The sequence below is a fragment of the Eulemur rufifrons genome, chromosome 14 (assembly GCF_041146395.1).
Source record: "Eulemur rufifrons isolate Redbay chromosome 14, OSU_ERuf_1, whole genome shotgun sequence".
NCBI lineage: Eukaryota > Metazoa > Chordata > Mammalia > Primates > Lemuridae > Eulemur > Eulemur rufifrons.
In genome coordinates, this window is record NC_090996.1 from 33,349,990 (window position 1) to 33,375,256 (window position 25,267).

Sequence of the window (25,267 nt, forward strand, 5' to 3'; positions counted from 1 at the left end):
GAGGAGCCAGGCCCTACACAACACCGCCACAGCCCCTCAGGAGCACCCTACCACCATGAGGTCATGAGGTCAGGTGTGCCATTTCTTCACACCCCCTTCTCTTACATAAAGGCTTAAACAACAGAAAGACTCCCCTAATGCAATAGAAACCAGAAACGAGAAATTCCCATCACTCCTGGGACTCCTGAGACAGGGACAGCAAGAGTTTTGAATTATGTCCTCGGTAAGCAGATGGTGAATCTCAGTGTGTGTGCGGGTGAGTCACACTGCGAGAGCTACCACTGACGGAACTTCTGACAGGCACCAGGTACTGTGCCGGAGCCTTACCCACGTGATCTCATTGAGTTATATAAAAACCCTGGCTGGGCGCGGTGGCTCACGCCTGTAATCCTAGCACTCTGGGAGGCCGAGTGGGAGGATCACTTGAGGCCAGGAGTCCAAGACTAGTCTGGGCAATAGTGAGATCCTGTTTCTACAAAAGATGAGGAAAAAAACTTAGTCAGGCGTGGTGGTGTATGCCTATAGTCCCAGCTCCTCAGGAGGCTGAGGCAGGAGGATTGTTTGAGCCCAGGAGTTTGAGGTTGCAGTGAGCTAGGATGGTGGCACTGTATTCTAGCCCCAGCAACAGAGACCCTGTCTCCAAAAAAAGAAAAAAGAAAAAACAAAAAACCAAAACCCTGTAAGTAGTACTACTGTTATCTCTAATTTACACATGAGGAAACTGAGGCTCAGAGCGGAGAAGTAAATTGCCTAAGGCTCCACAGCTAATAACGGCAGAGCTGGGGCCTGAATCACCTGACATCAGAACCCCAGCTCTTAACTACTAGTCAAGGGGCACAAAAACACTCAGCAACTTCTGTCACCTTCCTCCCCCACCCCTGCTGCCCTTGTCACCCAGAGGGCAAGAAGTGACTTGTACCCCATGGGCATGGATGTACTTGGGCCGTAGTGGCCAAAGTCTATGGGGTCTAGAGCAAGCACCTGGTCAGCTGGTAAGAGCTCAAAGAGCACAAAAACAAAAAACAAATGAAACACAGATGTACACTCAGAAATTCTTCTCACCTGCCACCAGGAACAGTCTCAGCTCTATTTTAAAGTTGGGTAAAAAGGGTATGGGCTCCTTTAAGGAATAAGGTTTACTGGCAGGAACATCAGAGGATATGAAGTACTGACTCTAAAATTCTTTCTTTTCTTTTTTTTTTTTTTTTTGAGACAGAGTCTTACTCTGTCACCCATGCTAGAGTGCAGTGGCATCTTCAGAGCTCATAGCAACTTCAAACTCCTGGGCTTAAGGATCCTCCTGCATCAGCCTCTCGAATAGCTGGGACTACAGGCACGCGCACATGATGCCCAGCTAAATTTTCTATTTTTAGTTGAGATGGGGTCTTGCTCTTGCTCAGGCTGGTCTTAAACTCCTGAGCTCAGGCAATTCTCCCACCTCGGCCTCCCAGAGTGCTAGGATTGCACGCGTGAGCCACCGCGCCCAGCCCTGAGTCTGAAATTCTAAACCAAATGTTAGCAATCAGCTGTGAGCCGCTGTACATAAAGTCCACAAATGTATCACTTTTCCTCTCTCCCCAACTCCTGATTTCTGAGGACCAGACTGGGGCAGCAGGAAGGATGTGCCTTACAGGGTGTCCTCAGCACTTAGGTGCCTTCTGGTCCATAAGAGGATACAAACATGAACACTTTATTTCCAAAGCTTCTTTAAATAGAGACTTTAAATAAAGTACACACTGTTTGCACTTTAGAATAAACAAGAACTACCATAAACAAAGTCCCCTCTAGCTGACAGGGCGCTGAACAGCATTTCTGGTCTCCATCTTCGGATGGTGACCACAACAGGAAGGGAAGGGAGCTGCTCGGCCGACCCCAGGCAGAGGCTGAACCAGAAGGTCCCAGACACCCCCCACACCACCTGTGGTCTTCCTGACAAGGGATCACAGGCACATCTTTCCCTCAGAGCACTTCCCTGCCCATGTTTAGGAAAATAAATGAAAATAAGTGCAAACAACATTTACCACGAGCCAACCTTGTGCCACACACAGGGCAAGGCAGCAGGACACAGAGGAAACATTCTAGTTTACTACAGGCAGGGATTCCCCATCACAGAGGTTTGATGGCTGCTTATGGGGTCACGCCAAGGGAAGAAAAACTGGATGACATTCATTCCATGAATCTGTACCACACGTTTAGGCCAAAATGTTTTGTCCACAGTTATACAACTCCTAGTGTTATTAGAAAGGTCTAACGTGTATCTGTGGGTAAAGGTTTTTCAATCCTTATCCTACCTTCCTCCATTATACTATATGCTCGATGAGGGCAGAGACCTGGTCTCTCTCTGCATCATTTCTCAGCACGAAGCAAAGGCTAAATGAACATTTGTTTGTAGGAAGAGAGGCCAACAGGACTCCAGGATCTGACTTCTGAGGAACGCACTGCCCCACAGCTGGAGGCACAGGTCTATACTCACAGCCTGACTCACCCAAAGGCTGAACTGGGAGGCTCCAACTGCCTCCCACTCTATTTCACTGTCTTCTCCTTCGTCTTCCTCTTGCCTCCACCCTGCATAACAGCGATATCCAGCCAACACTTTCAGCCACGTTGGAGAAGAGAAATGGCCTGCTGCAATGTCCAGATCACACGGTACTGACCTCTGGAACATGTTTCCACACTCACAGCTAAATGTACTTATGTGTGTGTCATCACAGGAATCAATGATGACTGAGAAGAAAAGCAACGAGCCACACTGAAAGAGTCACGCAGTAACCTAACCACAGACTACCTCCAATTCCCTGTATCTTGCTGACAGATGTACCCACTTAGCCCTGAGAGTGCTAAGCGTCCCTGAGCACACCGTGGTCTGTATGGTTCACAGACTGGGAAAGACACTAGGGTCGGCTATTAAGGTTTTCAGCAGCTGCATTAAGAAACAAAAATAAACAAGAGATTCTAAAGCCATCAAAAACTTCGGCCTGTTTGTTTAGGCTTTAGGCCTAAGTAACTATATATATTCCAAATGTCTTCCATGTACCCTTTTCCTGTAATGAAAACAAGTCTTCAAAGACACTCAGGAATCAATTTGTATCCGCAGATGACTCACCAGTCTCTAATGACTCTAACTCATGTGTACTTAGAAGGCAATTTAACAGTGTCATGAGCCTGCCTTTATCCAGCGAACCACTGTGAAGTGAACACACACTGTTTTTGGTATAACTCTAGTTTTGTTGAATGCTTGAAGTAAGAGACTCGGGGGCATGTACAGTGGCTCACGCCTGTAATCACAGCACTTTGGGAGACCAAAGTAGGAGGGTCACTTGAGCCCCAGGAGTTTGAGGCTGCAGTGAGCTGTGATGATGCCACTGTACCCCAGCCTGGGTGACAGAGTGAGACCCTGTGTCTCTAAAAAACAAACAAGAGATTCAGAGCCAACTTTCAATTGTGTTTGCAGCCACTGTCACTCTCTAACGCCAGTGCTGCCTCTAGCTCGCTGAGCTCCAGCCAAAGGAGAAGGGGGTAAGGGAGGAGGTCTTTACACCACGGCTCACACAAAGCAAACTCCCACAAACCGACAGACCAGTGCCAGAGCACCCAGGAAGCAACCGGCTACCAAAGCCGCTGGCAGAGTGCGCCCTCTCCTGGCGGGGCGGGAGACCTCCCCGCTGCAGGCCTGGTACCGTGGCCCTCCCTGAAATGAGATGTCAGAAGTCCGCTGAACTTCTGATTCACAAACCTCCTTTCCAGCGTCTGGCGCGAGAAAGTGCTCAGGACTTCAAAACAGATCTGCGCTTCCAGAGCGCGGCTGTTGCTTCGCAGGAGGCAAGTGAGGCCTACATCTGGGTGGCCTTTTTGAAGACACCAACCCGTGTGCTCTCCATGCCAAACGTGGAGCAGTGATGCCAAAAGACATCCAGCTAGCACCCCGCATACGTGGAGAACGCGCTTAAGAATCCACTACGATGGGAAAACAGTTCATTCTCAAAATAAATACAATTCTCTTCTTCCTGTTACTGGTAGTTCTGAACATTAGGTATTTTTTTTCCCATGGGGTCAAAAGGTACCTAAGCATATGATTGCAAGTGGAAACATAGGGGACAGAAATCAGGTAGTGGCAATTTTTCCATTTTCAATTGGGTGTGAATTTTTAACATAAATGCAGGGATGTAAAGCATTAATGCAACTCAAAATGTTTCAGTGAATAAGTTTCAGCAGTTCAATTTTATAACAATTATAAATAAACCTATTAAATTTTTATAGACAATGCCAGCATTTGGATTTCTTAAAAATAAGTAAATTTCGGCCAGGCATGGTGGCTCACGCCTGTAATCCTAGCACTCTGGGAGGCTGAGGCGGGTGGATCGCTCAAGGTCAGGAGTTTGAGACCAGCCTGAGCAAGAGCGAGACCCCGTCTCTACTAAAAATAGAAAGAAATTATATGGACAACTAAAAATATATATATAGAAAAATTAGCCGGGCATAGTGGCGCATGCCTGTAGTCCCAGCTACTCAGGAGGCTGAGGCAGGAGGATCGCTTGAGCCCAGGAGGTTGAGGTTGCTGTGAGCTAGGCTGACGCCACGGCACTCACTCTAGCCTGGGCAACAAAGTGAGACTCTGTCTAAAAAAAAAAAAAAAAGAAAAAAAAAAAAAAAAGTAAATTTCTTATTGACAGCAAAAAAAAAAACAGAAAGAAAGAAAGAGAGAGAGATTCAGGGTCTACTTATATAAATAAAACCCACTGTTGGGGAAGTTGTCAGGAAATGGGAATTATATGTAATATTTTCATATGTAGATTGAAAAAATAACTTTCTGCACAGTATAATGAAAGGCCTAGCCACACCTAAGGCAGCAGAGAGACAGAGTATTCTTTGAAGCCAATTCTAAGATTCTTAAAGGCCATTTACAAAATTATATCTGGGAGCCAAATTTCCCAGTGGAATAGAACTCTGAAAATGACAATAGAAGTAAGTAGAAAGAAATATAATTTGGGATACCTATTTCACTTTATACACAACTTTTCAGAAATGCATCCAATACATATATTAAGGTTAAGCTATACTCAGCAAAATTATGTCATTAAGAATATTAATAGGAAGAAGTGACAACCCATCTGGCACACAGGAGGCCCCTAATAAATCCTGGCTGAATGAGAGACCTAGCTATCAGGAGAAGGGACCAGGTAAACAATAAAGGTACTAAGGCTGGTCTCGAACACTTGGCCTCAAGCAATCCTCCCGCCTCGGCCTCCCAAAGTGCTAGGATTACAGGTGTGAGCCACTGCACCCAGTCTGACTATAGTTTTTATTGCTGTGGCTACTGTTCTTATAAGGCTGCAGTCCCCAACCCCCAGGCCTTGAGGACCAGTACTGGTCTGCAGCCTGTTAGGGAACGGGCTGCAGACCTCTGCCACCACCTCCAGAGGCCCCCCAGTTTTTCTGCGGAAAAACTGTCCTCCATGAAACTTAGGAAGGGGGCACCACACAGCAGGAGATGAGTAGCCGGCAAGCCAATGAAGTTCATCTGTGTTTACAGCAGCTCCCCATCGCTCGCATCACAGCCTGAGCTCTGCCTCCCCAATCCCCCCACCCCTCAACTCGTGGAAAAATGGTCTTCTGTGAAACTGGTCCCTGGTGCCAAAAAGGTTGGGGACCACTGTTATAAGACACTCTGAAATCCTGGAGAAGCGTTTGGGGTCAGGAATGCATAAATCTTTCTAATCCATTTTCTCCTTGAGCTTCCGCAAGGAGCTCTCATGGAGGGATATGCTGAGGTCACAAGGCAAGTGGCAGAACCAAGGATAGAACTCAGAATAGCAGCTGAGACACACAGAGCTGCCTGGCAGGGAGCGCCCTCAAACCCTTACCTCAGCACACGAACCACACAGAACGGAGGAGAAGCTTTTACTGGGGGCTGTGGCTCCACTCCAGCTGTTCCTGCCCACAGCAACCCTCTTTCAACTGTGCTTTTCAGAGGCTTCAAGAAGACCCTGAGTGGAAACCCCAACATGCTGCCCAGAATCATCCGCCCTCCAAGGGACTCAGAGGACTCTACATGCCACTGTGTGACAGTCTCCAGACCTCTTACCAGAGCTGGTGAGGGTGACGCCATTCACTGTCCCCTCCACATCCGTCTCATCCTCAGCGTAGCTCAGCATCAGGCTCTGCTGCCGGCTTGTTAGCCTCCTGTAGGCCGAGCACAGTTGGTGGCTGAGTGCTTCCTCTGGGCAGCTCTTTAAAGGACACACATGCAGCCAGTCCCCTCACAGCGTGTGGCAAAGGTGGGACCCCGACCCAGGCAGGGATGAGCACTGAGCCAGTGATGAGATCCTGGGGCCTCAAAGCTTCTGTAGAGAAAAGCTCCTAAAATACCCTCAGTTGTTTAAACAGCCATCACTGTGGCTGTGCTAAGTACAGTTTACCAGGAGGAAGATTTTTTTACGACCATGTGTGTGAACCAGGTAAGAAATTAACTAATCTAATGAAAAGGACCATTGTTGATACCCGGCCTCCCGAGGGAGTGGGCTCGCCCCACCCGGGTGCCCACAGCACTCTGCCCAGACACTCCCTTTTTCTGGTCACTCTGTTTGCATGCTCTTGACAGCAGTAATAACATCAATGATAAAATCAACAGTAGCAGCAATAGCTAAGCATTTCCTATGTCTTATTCATTTAATTCACCCAACAACTCCGTGGGGTCACCCTTTCTGTTATGTCCACTTTACAGATGGAGAACTTGGGCAGGACACACTTGACCCAAAGGAAGAAGGGACCTGCCTAAGGCCAGAGCTCACAGGGCAGAGCCACAATAGCCCAGGCAGTCTGGCTGAACCATGGCCCTGGAGCGCTCAGTGCAGCGCTGGCAGGGGAGAGGCTCAGCCCGTTTCTGCTTGGTGGAAGAGGGCATGCTGCCCTCTGGCAGGCCTGGCCATGGCCTAAGAGGGCACTCACTTTGGAACTCTTATCTTGATGTGGATGTAGTGATCTCCGTAGCCATAGCTGTTAATCCGGGGGATGCCTTTCCCACTCATCCGAATCTTCTGGTCTGTCTGAACCCCAGGGGGGATCTGTGAAGAAAGGAAACCTGTTGTCGGGCATGGTAGCACCTGTAGTCTCAGCTACTCAAGAGCCTCAGGCAGAAGGATCACTTGAGCCCAGGAATTCAAGGTTGCAGTGAGCTATGATCACACCACTGCACTCCAGCCTGGGTGACAGAGCAAGACCCTGCCTCTTTAAGAGAAAGAAAGGAAATCTGTGGTTTCCCCTGGTTCTCAATTGCCCAAATGAAAACAGTTTCACTACATGAAGAAAACCTTGAAAAGAACTCCTCGAAAAAACTTCCATTTGGGTTTCTGGGCCAAGCCTGCTAATGACCACATGGAAATGGGCTGCGTTGGGGTCCGCCCAGAGCACGGCCTGCAACCAGGATGAGGGGACAGGAGTTTTGGGGAGGTGAGCCCAGGAAGCAGGAGTAAGGGAGCAAAGCAGGAGACCCCAGAGCAGGAAGAGCCAACATAGGTGTGTGGCCCTCCACGGGCTCAATCCCATGGGAGAAGCCCAGAGAATGGGCCTCGGACAGAGGTGGAAGCCTTTGTCCACAGCACCCACCTCCTTGACGGAGGTCACCCAACCTCCCCTACACCCCACACTGAGGCTGAAGAACGCCCTGTGGCGAATGTGAAGAGTGATGGGACCTGGAGGTGGGAAGGGCCTGGGGGCAGGTGGGGGTGAGGTGGGGGTGGTGCACAGGAAGCTGTCCACTGGGGCCACAACCAAAAACCAGAGGTGGCCAGCGGTACATAACTCAGTACCGAGGCGTCTGTTCTCATAGTCAGACGCTGGGTGGAAACAGGTGCAGAGAGCACATACTAGGGCAACGCATCTCTGCATCACAGGTGCGGCCTGGTTCCCGGGCCCCTCTACCCAGCAGAGGAGCAGATGCTGGCCAGACGCTGCTTCACACGGCGATTATACAGTCAAGTCCAGTGGCTTGTGATCCACACCCAAGGAATAGCCTAAAATTCCTCATGCCCCTCCCTGTGAGTCCCCCTGGCATGCTGGTCACCCACAGGTTCCAGGCCACTTGTCAGCTGTTTCTCATTTCAGAAAAAGAGCAACAAAGTGCAAGGCCGGCAAAGATCTTGTCTCGCCCTCTTACCGTCACATTGATCGTCTCGTACAGGCCCTGGGCTCTGGCTGTCCCCCCCAGAACAGCCTGGGCTATAGAGATAAAGAGGTCGGAGTGGATGTCTGCGCCGTCCCTCCGGAACACGGGGCTTCTCTGCACCTGAGGCCAAACACGAGAGATGAGCATGGCCCTGGGACATCCGTGCGTGAGACTAAACATCAGCTGCAAGACTTGCCAGAACTGAGCTCGGGCCTGATAAACTTTACGCCCCTTCTACGCTCACAGCACGGTATTGATGGAAACACCACCTCCAGGCTCTGGCAGTGACGCGTTCTACACGTTTGTGTGCTGCAATGGAGGAGTGCCTAGATTTCCTGTTCACTTGTGAAGGGAAATAAAAATGTAAAACTGGCTTTTTGAACATTTTGTTCTAAATCTTACTTTATTGGAAAGTATAGAGGAAAACAGACTAACACATCTACAAGGGTGAAAATGGTTTATCTTCTAGATGGTCATTTGATACAAGCTACCTAAAGGCAGACCGGCAGCTCAGGAATTAACTTGATTTTATAAATACTATCTCTTATGTCTCAAAGATACTCTTTGCCCTCAATTATTTCTTCTTCCCTCTTTTTCTTTTTTCTCTATTAGATGGGAACAGAAGCTGAATTCTCTACCAAACTTTTCTCATAGACTGGCTTCCAGCTTTCTGCCTTCATCTTTCTCAGTCTAGAATATTCACCCTTAACACTGTTTTTGCCTTTGTTTTAAATTATGGAATATGTGACATATACAAAAAGGCAAAGTAAATAATATATCAAGCAGGGCACGCCCACAGCCAGCTTAGGTGACAAAACATTGTCAACACAGCTGAAGCCTCCTCACACTCCCCAGTTAACTGCTACTCGGAATTCAGTATTTATCATTCCTACAAGCATCTCTTCACCTTCACTATGTACTTCCCCGTCCCTGAATGACACATAAACCACCTGACACGCTTTGCAGCTCTATAGTGCCTGTGCCCTAGAGCCTCTTACAACCCGCTCTCCTCCCCCGTGGTGCCGTGTGTCCTCCTCACTGCCCTGCAGCACTCTGCCCGCAGCCGTCCACCGGCCATTCTCTTGCTCAAGGACAGCAGGACGTTGTCAATGCCTTGCTATTACAAACAGGGCTGTCACGCACACCCTGGTACCTGCCACCAGTTACCCCTGTGTTAGTTTTTCTCGGGTGTACATCTAGGAGTGCAATTGCTGGTAGAAGACACTCTCTTTTTTAATGCGTCTGTTAGTATGCAAAATAGTACCCTTAGCACTTGCTGCCACCATCAACAATTTGATACATAAATAAAAATACAAGGAGATGTTTTCTATATGTCCTATATTTCTAACTTGAAAACATCTTGAGGAAGTTGTAGCAGATAACTAACAACTGCATCTAAGAGGCCACTGTCCCCTCAGAAATATGAATGGTAAGGCATCCTCCCCTGAAGCTCTGATCTCCCTCCAAGGAACAGCCTCAGCTGCGCCTGCTCCCAGACAGTAAGGGCCCGACAGAAGCTCTGTGGGCAGATCACCTACCCTGAACGTGATGAAAATTTCTTTCTTTCCTACAGGCATCCTCACAGTCTGGCCATCCTCGACTCCTAGAAGAAAGTTCAAGAGAGAACAATTATTGTGGGACCTCTCATAGCATTTTCTACCCAAGATCCATTTATAATCCATGTTCCTTGTTCATTCCTTTTTCTTACTAATGAGGAACAAGGCAATTATTCTAGACAGCAACAAGGATAATTTTCCAAAGCTGCAACATGCAATAACTGATTACTGAACAAGAGCACCTTGGAGACATTCGCTCAACTTTACTGAACACCTGCCTCATGCCTGGTCTATGCAGTACCTCGGGCGGTTTATAGCCTCGTAGGGGAGACAGGTATTAATCAAATGATAACACTTATAAATGTATAATTACAAAGATGTATTTTTAGAAGTAAAAGGTCACAACTCCAGAGAAAGTACATCTAAAGGACAGGAAGGAAGGCTGGGGACAGTGACTCATGCCTGTAATCCCAGGACTTCGGAAGGCCAAGGTTGGAGGATCACTTAAGGCCAGGAGTTCAAGACTAGCTTGAGAAATACAGCGAGATCCCATCTCTACAAAAAATTGAAAAATCAGCCAGCCGAGGTGGCACACACCTGTAGTCCCAGCTACTTGGGAGGCTGGGGCAGGAGGATCACTTGAGCCCAGGAGTTTGAGGTTGCAGTGAGCTATGATGGCACCACCGCACTCTAGCCTGGGTGACAGAGCAAGACCCTGTCTCCAAAAAACAAAAAAGAACAGGGAGGAGGGAGGCTCCCCTGGGGAAGCAACACTAAGCTGGGGTCTCCAGGAAGAACAGAGTTAACCTTAACCACTAGAAGAAGATGGACAGTAAGTTTCAGACATAGGAACAGTGTATGTGGAGTCTGGGGGACGGGGGCGGGTCCAGGAGGAGAGGAGGTATAGACAGGGTGGCAATGGGGACAATGCTGGCCTCGTCGACTGAAGATGGAGGGGAGAGAGGACAGGAAATGGCAGGTCGGGAACTGTTTCCTCACCAGAGAGGAGAAGAGTGTGCAACTCAGTTTTCTTTCCTCCAATGTGACATGCAAAGTGTAGATTTTAAGGATAACTGGCACAAAGAGAAAGATTCAAGAAGATTCTAGGTCTTCCTCCAGCCTGGGGCTCCAGGGCCTCAAGCACAGCTTCTACCAACAGCCAAGTCACATGGGGCACAGCGACCTCAGCCCTGTCCAAGGCCCTGGACATGGAGAGCCCGAGAGCCCACCTGCAGGCACAGGGATCACCACTCGCTTCTTCTGCTTGGCTTGTCCTGCTCCCCTGCAGACCGCACAGGGAGATATGATGATGGAGCCGCGGCCACCACATCTCCGACAGGTGGAACGCATCACAAACGGGCCCGTATTGATGGTTTCCTGAGGAAACGGAGAAGAAAAATGGTACTCATAAGTACGCAGGTAAACTGATGGCCATGGTTCCAGGTCCACAATGTGCACAAGAAAAATATTTCAATAAAGGCTTATTTTTTACATGCTTATGCACTGAAACATCCTGCCTAGGAAAACAGGTCAGGGGCTCAGACTGTTAATATGATTTTCTAGAACACACCAACTTCTGGACTCCAGATCACCAGGTTGATTATATGAGACTGAAAAAGGAGATACTGCTTCTCTACAGAAGTCCTGAAAACCCCTGGGAGCTGAGCAGCACATTTTTAAAAGATTATTCTCCTTCTAATTACAAAAGCAACAGTTGGAAAAATAAAGAAGAAAATGACAATTGGATGCACCCTCCCAACTCCCAGCTGCCGTGTTCCGGTCACTGAGCCTGCAATTCCAGGGAAGCAGGAACGCAGGCCTCTGACGGCTCAGGGCCACGTGGGAGGAGAGAGCTTGGCTGTGTTCACTAACTATCCCCCCACCCCAGCACAGGCACTCAGGAGCAATGACACAAGCAGCTCTCACAGCCACTGGTGCCCTGGCCTGTCTCTTCCTGCCCCCAACTCCCAAGGTTCCTAACTGTCCCTCTGAGCGAGTGGTTGAGGGCATCAAACACTGTGGTTCAAAGCGGCTGAGGCAAGCCCCACGGTGGGAGCTGCTCTGCCGAAATCAGACGTGAACAAGACGGGGTAGAGACTAACTGTGGATTAAACGCACTGGGGCCGCACTCAGGCTGGTAGTGCACAGAGCTTACGCACAATTTCCCTCCCCCGGGAACAACTTCTCCCTCGTCCCCATCTACCCACCCCCTCCTCCCAGGAGCCCCTCATCTCTCAGCCCCTCCCAAGGTAACCAACTCCTCACTGCCAGCACAGACCATACCAGTCTCTGAAATGTATGCCAACCTGGACGGTGAGCCAAAGGTATCCTCTTGCTTTAGTTTTCCTTGCCCTGACTAGTGAGGAAGGTTTACTGGTCACTTGCACTTCCTCTTCTGCTCAGCCAGGACCAGTTTCTCTAATGAGCTGTTGGATTATTCTCATTATCCTTACAAGCCCTTTGCATGTCAGGAAGACTAATCCTTTAGCAAATTGTTGCAAATAATTTTCCCGGTGCCAAACATTACATTTTGAGAGAATATACTTCAGCCTTACTATCTTATCCCAATGTTCACTTCAGAAATGTTTAAAAAAAAAAAAAAAAGTTACAGCAATGTAGGGTCTTGGAGAAAGGACCCTGAAAGTGAAAAGGTGGATGAATAATTTTAAAATCTGTAACAAGTGAAAGCAGCTCAGCTCACAAAACTGTAGCCATAGGAATCCTCCTCTTCTCTAAGAGGGCCTTCTAGAGGAGCATGAGCTCAATTTCACTTTCTCATTTGAAAATTGGTCTTTTTAACAATAGGAGTATTTATAAATAAGTAACTTTGGCTATATCTGTGGACTATTATTCAGTTATCAAAATTGATGTTTAAAAACACTCAAAAGATGGGGCTAGGCGTGGTGGTTCATGCCTATAATCCTAGCACTCTGGGAGGCCAAGGCGAGAGGATCGCTTGAGCTCAGGAGTTCGAGACCAGCCTGAGCAAGAGTGAGACCTCATCTCTACTAAAAATTGAAAAATTAGGTAGAAAAAAAAAAAAAAAAAAGAAAAAGAAAAATTAGCCAGGCATGGTGGTGCACACCAGCTACTGGAGAGGCTGAGGCAGGAGGATTGCTTTAGCCCAGGAGTTTGAGGTTGCTGTGAGCTATGATGATGCCACTGCACTGTACCCAGGGAGCCAGAGCGAAACCCTGTTTCAAAAAGAAAAAAAAAAAACAACTCAAAAGACAGGGAAAATGCTTATATTATAATAAAGGAAAGGCAAGGAAAACTCCATGTAAGATGTTCAACTAGGTTGAAAATTTTATATATATCTATGTGTATATGGGCAAAATCACATTCAAAGTCAAAAGACAAACGACAACTAGAGAAAATACAACTCAAATCACTAACAGAGGATTAATTTACTTAATTTATAAAGAGCTTCTAGAAATAAGTAAGACCAATTACCCAACAGAAAGAAGGACAAAAGACTGAATTTGATGCAAAGAAAAAAATGTCTCTCAAATCTTAGAAAAGATGCTCAACATCATTAGCCATCAGTGAAATGCAACTCAAAACCACAATATCACTTCACACCCATTAGGATGGATACCATAAAAAAAAAAAAAAAAAAAACAGAAAACAGTAGTGTTGATGAGGCCCTGAGTAGAAGACCAGCTTAGCTGTTCTTGGACTCCTAACCCTGGACTTGCAGAAAACATAAGGGTCATAAATGTGTATTGTTTTAAGCCACTGGGTTTGTCGTAATGTGTTATGCAGCAATCGAAAACTAATACGGATTTTGCTGAGGCATTTGTATCAAATTACACAGACCATGGGGAGCCACTGGAAGTGTTTGAGTAGGGAAGCATAATAAAAACTATCTCAAATGTGGGGGGAAAAAAAAAAAAAGAACTGGTGTTGGTGAGGATATAGAGAAACTAGAAGCCTAGTGTACTGTTGGTGGGAATGTAAAATGGTACAGTCACAGTGGAAAATATTTAATTTCTCAAGAAATTAAAAATAGAATTACCATATGATCCATCAGTTTCACTCTGTGTATATCCAAAAGAATTGAAAGTAGGGTCTCAAAGAGATGTATACACACCCACGTTCATAGCACCATTTCTTACAACAGCTAAAACATCTGAGTAAACCAAGTGTCCTTCGGTAGTGAATAGATAGCAAGATATGGCATTTACATATAAGGGAATATTATTCAGGCTTAAAAGGAAAGAAATTCTGACACAGGCTGCAATACAGATATACCTTGAGGACACTGTGCTAAGGGAAATAAGCCACTCATAAAAAGACAAATACTGTATGACTCCACTAATGTGAGGTACTTAGAGCAGTAAAAATCAAAAAGGAAGGCTGGGCGCGGTGGCTCACGCCTGTAATCCTAGCACTCTGAGAGGCCGAGGCAGGAGGATCATTGAGCTCAGGAGTTCGAGACCAGCCTGAGCAAGGGTGAGACTCTGTCTCTACTAAAAACAGAAAAATTAGCTGGGCATGGTGGCACCTGTAGTCCCAGCAACTCGACAGGCTGAGGCAGGAGGATCACTTGAGCCCAGGAGTTTGAGGTTACTATTAGCTAGGCTGATACCGCCGCACTCTAGTCTGGGCCACAGAGTGAGACTCTGTCTCAAAAAAAAAAAAAAAAAAAAAAATTTAGTGCTTTCCCCACCTTCAAATTACCAAAATATCCCAAAGTGCATTTTCAGAGAAGACAGCATAGTTTCCTTGCTAGGTCTGTGTTGTTGACCAGGAAAGAGCAACTCCTGGAAAAGCACAGAAGCTTCTACACAAAACAGTCCCACCTAGTTATGAACTCTCAAAACTCTGGGAGTGCCTGAACGAATATTCAGAGGAGCACAGAGCAAAGGAACAGTGTGGAGCAGCGTGGGTGGGTGCAAGGTGGGAGACGCCAGAGAGGGGGTTCTGCAGTGCGCTTACCATGCCGGAGCCGCCGCAGTAGTGGCAGTGCTGCACCTTGGTGCCGGGCTCGTTCCCCTTGCCGTCACAGCGCTCGCAGGTATCCATGATGTTCACGGTGAACTCCTTGTTGACCCCCTTAGCAGCTTGATTGAATGTCAACTCCATGACGTACTGAAGGAACCAAGGGACGGGCTGTCACCCTTTGTTTTACAATCACCAAAATGGTGCTTCGCTTTAAAAGGAACAGAGGGTACTGCCAGCATTTTTAGTTACTCTTTCACAATGTTATTTACTTATACTCTGCCAGGTAAGAATGAGTGAGATTCACTGAACTGATTCTGCCCTATTCCTCAGGATTATTAAGAGATAAAATGTCTTAACCAAAATGAAAATGTACTTTCAAAAAACTGAAAATGTTCATGGGATAATATTTATACATGGCACTTACAAACAGCTTGAATGATCCACGATCATAACTGAGACCATAAAATATTTCCACTCTCTTCAACTTTGATGATGTCTTACGAAGACATAAATAAGAAAGAGGAGGCCAGGCGTGGTGGCTCATGCCTGCTGGGAGGTAGAGGCAGGATTGCTTGAGCTCAGGAGTTTGAGACCAGCCTGAGCAAGAGTGAGACCCTCATCTCCACAAAAAACACAAAAATTAGCCAGGAGTGGTGGCATGTGCATGTAGTCCCAGCTACTAGGGAGGCTGAGGCAAGAGGATCATTTGAGCCTAGGAGTTTGAGGTTGTAGGGAGCTACAATGACACCACTACACTCTAGCCAGGGTGACAGAACACGACTCTGTCTCAAAACAAAAAAAAAGGAAAGAAAGAAAGAAAGAAGGAAAGAAAGAAAGAGGGAGGACTGGCAGTGTCTCCTTACTGGAACGGAGCAAGTTCTCCTAGAATAATGTAGCAGGCGCTAGATAAAACACTCATACCCTAATTATGGACTCTGAAAACCTGAGATGTTACTTGATTAAGCAATTGCTAAGAATATAGTCAAAATGGTTGTGCTTATTATTATCTATAGGATTTTTCAAACATTGAAATTATTTTCTACCAAAATGGCTGCCTCCAGATCAGTTCATTTAAGCTGCTTTGCCTTTCTGAGAAACAGAAAACTGATAAAAATCTCTCTTTGCATCACACGTAACAGCCTAAAATTTGAATAAGTCTTCAAAACGAGGAACTTACTTCCTGAGGCTGATCAAACACGCTCTGGAAATCTCCAAATGAGGATGATGAGAACTCCCCGAAGATCTTCCTGAACAGCTCCTCAGGGTCAACAGTGGGGCCTCCCCTCCAGTAGCTCTGCCCAGAGCTGCTGGCACCAGGGTCAAAGCCAGCAGAGCCGTAGGCATCGTACTGCTTCCTCTTTACTTCATCACTCAAAACCTACAAAAGGCAGAGCAATCAGACATTTGGAGGCCCAGGAACAGACAAGAGTTCACACCAAGTGAGCAGTCACAATGTTGCCAAGTGTTCCTATGTGCAAAAATATTCTACGCGGTTCCCTGGGATAGGATTGTACTGCGACTTTAGCACCTACCAGAGGAGCAAGATGACCACAATGAACTCTAAGCATAGGGCATGAAGTACTTTTTATAACTCTCATGAGGCCGGGCACAGTGGCTCATGCCTATAATCCCAGCACTTGGGGAGGCTGAGGTGGGAGGATTGCTTGAGCCCAGAAGTTCGAGATCAGCCTGGGCAACACAGTGAGACCCCATCTCTGTAAAAAATTTAAAAATTAGCCAGGCGTGGTGGTACACGCCTGTGGTCCCAACAACTTGGAAGGTTTACTGAGTTGACGCTGTCCTTACACGTGATCTATCTTGTGGATATATGAGCTCCTATATATCCTGAACCCTTTCAGGGTGGTTGAAGTCAGGGAAGAAGGTCCACTTTCAGATAACTCTGGAATTGGTCACTGGTTGTTTTATAGATGTACGCTTTGTCCTCTGATTACACTGTAAACTCTTCCAGGGCAATGAAGGGCTTCTACTTTTACAAAGGCCACCATCCCTAACAGGTAGCAATGCCCCGAAAGGGAGAGGAATTGTTATCAAATAAGGGCTGAACTAATTAATGTAACCCAGAGTTCCCAAGCCCAGCTACAGTCTGAATTACCCTGGGAGCTTTATTGGTACAGATTATTGGATCTTGTTCTTCTTGAGATTCCAAGTTAGTAGACCTTAGAATCTTTTTTTTACAAGGTGATATGGTGCAAGGACACAGCCTTCACACAGCACATACACCAGGCTGTCCTACTCAGCAATGCAAACTCTGATTCATGCACAGAGCTGAATGACAGTGACAGCACACACATCAGTCACATTACCTCATAGGCCTCTGCCAGCTGGGAGAACTTCTCCTTGGCTTTGGGATCATCCTTATTCGTGTCAGGGTGATATTTCTTGGCAAGCTAAGGGAGAAATTGGTAAATTACTTTGGACACAGAACCCCAAATATCAGTCACAATTATGCCTCCTTTGTAACAGTTGTCTCTCTTAAAACTTAGCAACCAACAGCAATTCATAAAACAAGATTTAAGACTTTAAAATAAATCATTTTGTCAAATCTGATGTATGTACACATTTTTCAACTTTTCAGCCACAACAAGTCTCTGCCAAAAATAATGACCAGGCCAGGCACAGTGGCTCACACCTGTAGTCCTGGCACTTTGGGAGACTGAAGCAGGAGCATGGCTTGCGCCCAGGGGTTCCAGGCTGCAGTGAGCCACGCCACTGCACTCAGCCTGGGCCACAGAGACAGACCCTGTCTCTAAAAAATAAATAAATGAATTATAATGACTAATCCTTTAGAACTTGGGCACCTTGTGAAAGTAAGGTGCAAAACAGAGTGTCTGGTATACTAACATTGAGAGGAGAGGAGAAAATGACTGGATAGGTAAATAGATGTCTCTGCTGTACAAATTATTTCTGGAAGTATGCATGATAAGTCAGAAGCAGATTGCTACAGGAGGATGAGGGTGAATGGGAAGGAGGAAGACTTTTTACTAAATGCTCCTTCGTAGTTCTGAATTCTGAACAAAGGGAATGTATTACTTATTCAAAACATAGCTTTAAATATTAAAAAGACAAAATAAATCTCCCTTGGCTGCCTAGAGCACACGTGTGCTGAGCAGCTCCAAAACGTGTGCTGTGCCGAGTGTCCTGTAGCTGTCTGCTGTGTTTGTGCCTCCTCCTGACGCCTTCCCAGTCTCTGCATCACCAGAATCGTGAAGCTGAAAGTGACAGGTAGCTACTGGCCTGTCCCTGCCATCAGCTGGCTGTCCACCTCAGCTGCAGTTAGGCCAACGGTGGGGTCAGACCACCCCAATCCACCAATGGTTAACTCTGAGACCCTGGGCACGATCCTACCCCTCCGTAGGCCAGTTCTGCATCTGTAAGATGGCAATAATAATGGCACCTACTTCACAGGGTTGTGGTGAGGATAAAATGAAGTAACACAGATTAAAAAAAAAAAAAAAAGCTTGCAAAAGGCAAGACACATATTAACATTCAGCATCACCTATGTTGGAACTTAATAGGCAGCATAAGAACACACTTGGGGGGTGAGGAGTGAGAGCACCTAACAGGTTCTAACAGGAATTAAAATTTCAATGATAAGCAAACATTACTGACATCAGTATACCCCAAGTCGCCAGGATAGCCACTTTAAAATACAGCACTGCAAGCAACTTCAGAGCTTACACGTACGTAAGCCACTGTGCTCACAGCTTATGTGAAAAGCATAGAGACATCACACATAAATAATATATTTGTGCCAAGCAAAGACAAAATGATGTCATGGCTCATGGTACAAAAACTAAGAATGCAAAGGAATCAAAATTCAGAAAAGTACTAGGTGAACTGAGACATCCAAGGGCTGCATGGATGGGGCCAACTCAAAAAGTCCTAAGTTGGAGACACAGGTACAGTCACTGTGACATGAGAAACACCTGATTTTAGACAAACAACATTATCTAGCACATGAAATTGTTGTTTAAAACGGGATCAGTACATTACCCAAGTCTGAGAACCATCAGTGGATTATTTCCAGTGACGGGAGCTCATGACCACCCAAGGTGGAGGCTACCCTGACCATCAGCCTTCCTTGTTAGGAAGCTCTTCACCAGAGTGAGCTGAACTGCCTCCATTTCTGGTGTTACAGATATCTTTAATTCCTCTTATACAAAGCAGCCTAGCAAATAACTGAGACTAGATATCAAGTCCCTATAAAGTCCTTTCTTTATGCTAAGAATCAAGACTACCCGCTAACTCTCAATCTCCCCCAATAGCAAAAGAAAGCAACACAAAATCACTAAACCTGCAACAAAACAAAACAAAAGAAACCACACAGTTGGTGACATACCACCCAAATCTGGTTTCCAGGAGGAATGAAGTTGCCAGAAACACTCTGTCTCTACAGAAAAATGTAAACATTAGCTAGACGTGGTGGCGTGTGCCTGTAATCCCAGCTACTTTGGAGGCTGAGGCAGGAGGATTGCATGAGCCCAGGAGTTTGAGGCTGGAGGGAGCTAATGAGCTATGATCATGCCACTGCACTCCAGCCTGGGTGACAAAGCAAGACCCTGTCTTAAAAAAAGAATGTGAAATGGTGTGGCTGCTTTGCAAAAGGCTGGCAGTTCCAAAAGGTAAAACATCCAGTTACTGTATGCCCCAGCAACTACACTCCTAAGTATATATATCCAAGAAAAATGAAAACATCGTATATCCACACAAAAACTTACACATGAATGTTTATAGCCGTACTGTTCATAATAGCCAAACAGTAGAAAATATCCAAATGTCCACCAAATGGCGAATAAACAAAATATGGCCTAGCTAGCCACACAATGGAATATTATTCGACCATAAAAAGGAATGAAGCAATGACACATGCTACAACATGGACGAACCTTGGAAACATTATGTTCAGTGAAAGAAGCCAGTCATAAAAGGCCACATATTATATTATTCCATTTACAGGAAAGATCCAGAACAGGCAAATCCATAGAGACAGAAAGTAGATTAGTAGCTTCCAGGGACCGAGAAGACAATGGGGAGTAAGTGCTCATGGGCACAGGGTTTCTTTCTGGTGATGAAAATATTCTAACATTGATTGTGGTGATGGCTGCACAGCTCCAACAAACTGTGCACTCACAAAAAACTGTCAGTCCTACACTGGTGCCCCCCACATATATGTTATTGGCTGGAGCAAACCACAAGTCTGGGAACTGTTGGTCTGGACATCTCGCAAACCACTTTAGTTAGCCCTAATACATTCTGGGATATGACAGTGGGACTCTCACATTTTCTGGGTTAAGAACGGAAATAATTCTAAACTCATAAACTTTTAACTGAATGCAAAGAAAGACTACCTAAAACTTAGACCAGTATATCTACCAATTCGGGAGGAGGTAGAGAATAAATTTAATTACAAAACCACCTCCGGAAAAAAACCTTTAAAATCTCTGGTTTGGAATCTCCACTTTTTCCTGAAGCATTAACCGCCGTGGCTGGTGCACTGAACCACACGATCCAGCCAAGTCCACCTTTACCACACCATTCTCTGCTATCAGCTGCGTGCCCCTAGCCACACGGGCACGTGCATCACACTGAGCAGGATCACGCTACATCAACAGCACTCCTTCCACGAACTTGTCACTAAAATCTGACTCCCATACAGACCTGGTAATAGGCTTTCTTGATCTCTTTCTGGCTGGCATTTCGGGGCACTCCTAATATCTGGTAATAATCTTCTTTTGCCAAAGGGGCGCTCGTGTGGAAGAAGGCAGTACAAACAAAAGGGTAACTTTTTGTTCCTAAAAAGGAAAAAAAAAGAAAGAAAATCATTCTGGGAATGTGCTCAACAAAAGGAAACTGTGAGTATATGACCAGCCAGAATATACCTATGAAGGAACAAACAGGCCACACCTTTAGGGTCTGTTCCCCTTCAACCCCCATGCTGACCAAACTCACTGCACTTCAAAATTTGTAAAGCCGCCATATGCAATTAATATAAAACTGCGGAATATTGGGTATGGCTGATTCTGCTGGATTATGCTACTAGTGTAGTCTCAGCACACCACTAAAGGAATGCTCCTCCAGACTGGGAGACGACTGAAGTGGGATTCAGCTCTCCTCTTACACTGCCTAAGCATGCTGGGTGTTTTCATGTGCTTCTCTCTCACTTAATGCTTGACAGTTCCCCACATTCTTTTCCTTCTCACGCAGCCTTGGGGATCTGCTTACGAAGTGGCTCTCAAGACTGTGGTCCCTGGACCAGCAGCATCATTAGCTTGTTGAAAATGAAAATTTTTGGCCCCACCCCAGACATGTATCAGAAACTCAGAAGCCTCCCCCACCCACCCCCAGGTCAAGTTGGCAACCAAAACCAGGATCTCCAAACACTGCCAAATGTCCCCCGGGGGGGTAAAATGTCCCATGCTGAGAACCATTGGCAACCAGTCTAAGAAGGTCAGGGAAGGGCTTCTAGGTCATCTGAGGTTAAGCTATAGAAATCGGCTAGGCTCAAGAGGAGTGAATCCGTCCAGATTTACACCTGAGGCCCTGGTGTAATTTGTGACAGCATCTCCTTTCACTTTCAAAAGTGCCCTGTTTGGCTGCTAAATTATATGATAACTTCGGTTTGGGGAGGTTCAGATAAAGTAAACAGTAAGGACCTTGTGCATTTAGGAACTGCAGATACTATGACTCAATTAGAGACTGTATATGTGGGGAATGCGGGTAGCAGTGGTGGCTAGAGATGATAATGCTTAATACGCCTATAGGGATAAGCAGAAGAGCCTTAGAGCAATACTAAAGAGTCTGGATTTTATCCTGAAGGCAATAGGGAGCCAGTGTAAGTGTTAAAACAGGGAACTGATTGGGTTTGCATACTCAGGATTGGGAGACTATTCAAAGATAATGAGTACAAAATACAATCAGAGCACAGGCAAGGAGGCAAGATAAGGGATAATCAGAAAGCAGAGCAAGTAGGGATGGTCAGAATGATTAAGAGCAGAAATAGGAAGTAAATGGATGGGCTATTTTTATTTTTTTTTTGAGACAGAGTCTCGTTCTATTGCCTGGGCTAGAGTGCCTTGGCGTTAGCCTAGCTCACAGCAACCTCAAATTCCTGGGCTCAAGCAATCCTTCTGCCTCAGCTTCCCGAGTAGCTGGGACTATAGGCATGTGCCACCATGCCCTGCCAATATTTTCTATATATATTTTTTTAGTTGTCCAGGTAATTTCTTTCTATTGTTAGTAGAAACAGGGTCTCGCTTTTGCTCAGGCTGGTCTCGTACTCTTGACCTGGAGCAATCCTTCTGCCTCGGCCTTCCAGAGTGCTAGGATTACAGACGTGAGCCACCACGCCCAGCCGGATGTTTCTGATGTACTCAATACTCATGGAATACAAAAAGCAAACCGGAAGTAGCAGGGGTTAGGAGATCACTATTGTGTTTCTTCAATACTATTGTCTTCTTCAGTCAGACTTGAGAAAACATTGAGTCTGATTTATTAATGAGCCTGGAGAAGTGTGGGGTTACTGTGGCCTGCTCCAGCCTCTCCATCACTACTACTTCCAATGCCAGAAGGCTGAGACTGGTAGTTGCCAGTAGCAGCTACGGCTTCAATATTGTGGGCAGAGGACTTGGACTTGAGTTAGAATGGGAGACAGTAATGTGTAAAACTGATGTGGATAAAGACAAATCATATTTAACTATTAAAAGTTTGATGACTTTTGACATTATCCAAAATGCATCAATGACTAGCAATAATTAGAAAGAGTTCATTTAATAGACAATTTTTTCCTCAAGATATGACCAGTAAGTGTCTAGCCCTTTTTAGAACCCAGAGCATTAGCCTCCTAGTCATGCTAAGAATGGCCAATCCAGTGTCAAAAACTGCCTTCTTTCTACCTGGAAAAAAAGTCATATTTAAAGTCGTTTTTTTTTTGTTTTAAGACAGGGTCTGGCTGTGTCACCCAGGCTAGAGTGCAGCGGTGTCATCATAGCTCACTGCAACCTCAAAGTCCTGTGCTCAAGCAATCCTTCTGTTTCAGCCTCTCAAGTAGCTGGGACTACATGTACAAGCCTCCATATCCAGCTAATTTTTCTATTTTTCGTAAAGATGCGGAATTGCTATGTTGCTCAGGCTGCTATCGAACTTCTGGGCTCAAGCAATCCTCCCACCTCAGCCTCCCAAAGTGCTAGACAGGCATGAGCCACTGTGTTCAGCCTAAAGTGTTGTTTTTATGTTGTCTAATTGTACTACTGGATTTGAGATGAGATTGTAGACCAGCATTTGAGAGCTGAGTTGATGATTTTAGATGTGATAACTAACAGAGTGCACCCTGAAGGATGCTGCCTCTCACATGTGTATATCACATGATACAAAATACATGATACAAAATATGCCCACAGCAAGCTCTGGGCTCACTTGGAGAAAAGGATAGCTGACTGCAGTTCCTTAGTAATGGCCCCACACAAGCCTTAATATTTAGTGCCTGCCTGTCTCTTTCTCTCACATACGCAGACACAACAATAAAAAATCCTTCTCAAACATGTACAGATTTAATATGAACAAATTTAGATTAAGAAAACAAGTCGATTAAGGAATTAATACTTGAACAAAAAGATGCAGCCAAATTCTATTTAAAACAACCTTGACATCAGAAAATGTTAGCAAGCCCTAAAAATGGCCACTTTTGCTCATATTGAGAAATACAGCATGACATGTCTCCAAATAATCCTGAGGAAACCTGAACAGACTATTGCTCCATCCATAAGGAATATAGATGGCAGGAACAGAATGTCAAAATACGTTCACTTGCCTGTCTAGTGGTTAGGAGGAAAAAATACATTCCCTTGACCAAACCCACATCCAATCTCTTTGTTCTCTGCTATTGTGTGTCCTCAGTGCCTAGAGCGGTGGCTGGCATAAAAAAGGCCTCAATAAATACCTGTGAATGAATGAATGCTCACAGTTAAGGAAAGAGAGGCTCAAAGGGGTTAAATACCCCCAGGTCACACACATTGGTGAAAGCAAGTCTGTTCACCCCAGAAGCGGAGGCTCTTTACACTGCAAATTATTGATACTTTAGTGACTGCCTATTATGTAAGCATTACAAAACTGGATCACAATAGGAAGTTATTTTGTGTAAATTATCTTGTCAGGGCCCTTTAATTAATCTTTATAAATTTACTGATAAGTATGACAGGCACAAATTCTACGAAACACAAAACAACTAGCACAACTCAAGCACATGGCAGGTTGTTCAGTGTTTCCTTCCTTCTCTCACTAAAATGAAAGTCGCCCAACATATAGCATACGAAAACTTTATGGCTAAGCACTTCAAGGCTTTATACATAATTCAACATCACCTCCAGCAATTAAGAGGGCAGCAGTTTTCAAATCAAGGCTCTACCACTTCGTGACATTCTATTATTATACAAGTTGTTTAACATTTAAGCTTCGGTTTTTTTTATAAAATGGACTAATAACAGTGCCTTTCACGTGGAAATGTGATGTAAGGAGATAAACCATGCCTGGTAAATAGTAAGTGCACGATAAATGTTAGGCAGTATTATTATTACAATTACCAATTTAAGGACTTCTAAAAAAGACTAACTGTGCCCTTCAATTTGCACCATGTGGTGGAAAGGGTAAGCTATGAAATGACAGCTCCGGGTTTGAGACGACTTCTGATCTAACTTTATGACCTTGGGCCGGTTAATTTCTCTGTCAGATCGTCAGTTTCCCATTCTTTAAAACAGGGATGATGACTGGCATCTTGCAGGGTTGTTGTTACCATCAAGTGAAACAAGGGATAAAGCGCATAGCACTCCACCGAAGGCAGATACCTCTTCCCTTACGCTACAGCCTAGGAGAAATGGGAAAGGAACAGGGCAAAAGAACAGCGGCTTCCAGAAACGATAACAGAGAGGTGAAGGGGCGATTCACCACTGCCGCCCGGGGTCCATTCAGCTCTCCCTCACTTGACGTCTTCTGAGTAGCCACTTGGGCCTCTCTACCTCCTGCTCTCCAGCAATTCCGCATCCGCGTCGGAAGACGCCCTCCACCTCGCCACCCCCGTAGCGATAGCCAGAGCGAGGAGAATCACTCCCTTCTAATCCCTGAAGCCGCCACTCGGGCGCTGAAGCCTGCCCTCACCTGTGAGGCTGACACCGGGTCTCAATGTCAGCAGCGCCCGGGGGCCACGAGCGCCCAGGGAAGGCGCGAAGGCAGTGACGCTCAGCTTGCGGCTCAGGGACGCCCCCACCACGCCCTCCCTGAGCAGCCAGGCCCCTCTCCCCGCTGCAGCCGGCAGCCGGGGGGTCCCCACTGCCACCAGCAACCAGCGTGTGGAGCACCGCGCCGCCATCTTGGCCCGGGGACACTGCGCCTGCGCTGCCGGCTCCGGTCGGCCTCGCCGGGAGACCGGTGCGCGCGCCGAGGCGCAAGCGTTGCGCACGCGCAGCCGCACCCAACGCGCCTTCCTGGCAGCCGTCGCCGAAATGGGGTTCGCTCTGAAGAGTAGTATTAGGTAGACTTAACCCTGGAGAACCTCTCCGTTCTGTACCAAACGACCAAAGACTGGACCTCATCC

General features: G+C 46.1%; 1 protein-coding gene across 3 annotated transcripts in view; it reads right to left on the bottom strand.

Moving 5' to 3' along the window:
* The window catches only part of DNAJA3 (DnaJ heat shock protein family (Hsp40) member A3), a 28,359-nt gene extending 3,289 nt beyond the window's left edge, over window positions 1-25,070 (bottom strand). The window contains exons 1-10 of one of the 3 annotated variants that reach the window (XM_069487000.1): window positions 24,832-25,070; window positions 20,344-20,477; window positions 16,989-17,072; window positions 15,842-16,042; window positions 14,659-14,811; window positions 10,947-11,094; window positions 9,700-9,764; window positions 8,153-8,281; window positions 6,946-7,061; window positions 6,083-6,180 (exon numbers count right to left, since the gene is read on the bottom strand). In XM_069487000.1, coding sequence (XP_069343101.1) covers window positions 6,083-6,180; window positions 6,946-7,061; window positions 8,153-8,281; window positions 9,700-9,764; window positions 10,947-11,094; window positions 14,659-14,811; window positions 15,842-16,042; window positions 16,989-17,072; window positions 20,344-20,477; window positions 24,832-25,042 — 1,339 coding nt within the window. In that variant the 5' untranslated portion in view covers window positions 25,043-25,070. The remainder of the gene's footprint in view (window positions 1-6,082; window positions 6,181-6,945; window positions 7,062-8,152; window positions 8,282-9,699; window positions 9,765-10,946; window positions 11,095-14,658; window positions 14,812-15,841; window positions 16,043-16,988; window positions 17,073-20,343; window positions 20,478-24,831) is intronic. The other 2 variants (XM_069487001.1, XM_069487002.1) reach the window with 2 other exon arrangements.
* Window positions 25,071-25,267: the final 197 nt, after the last annotated feature.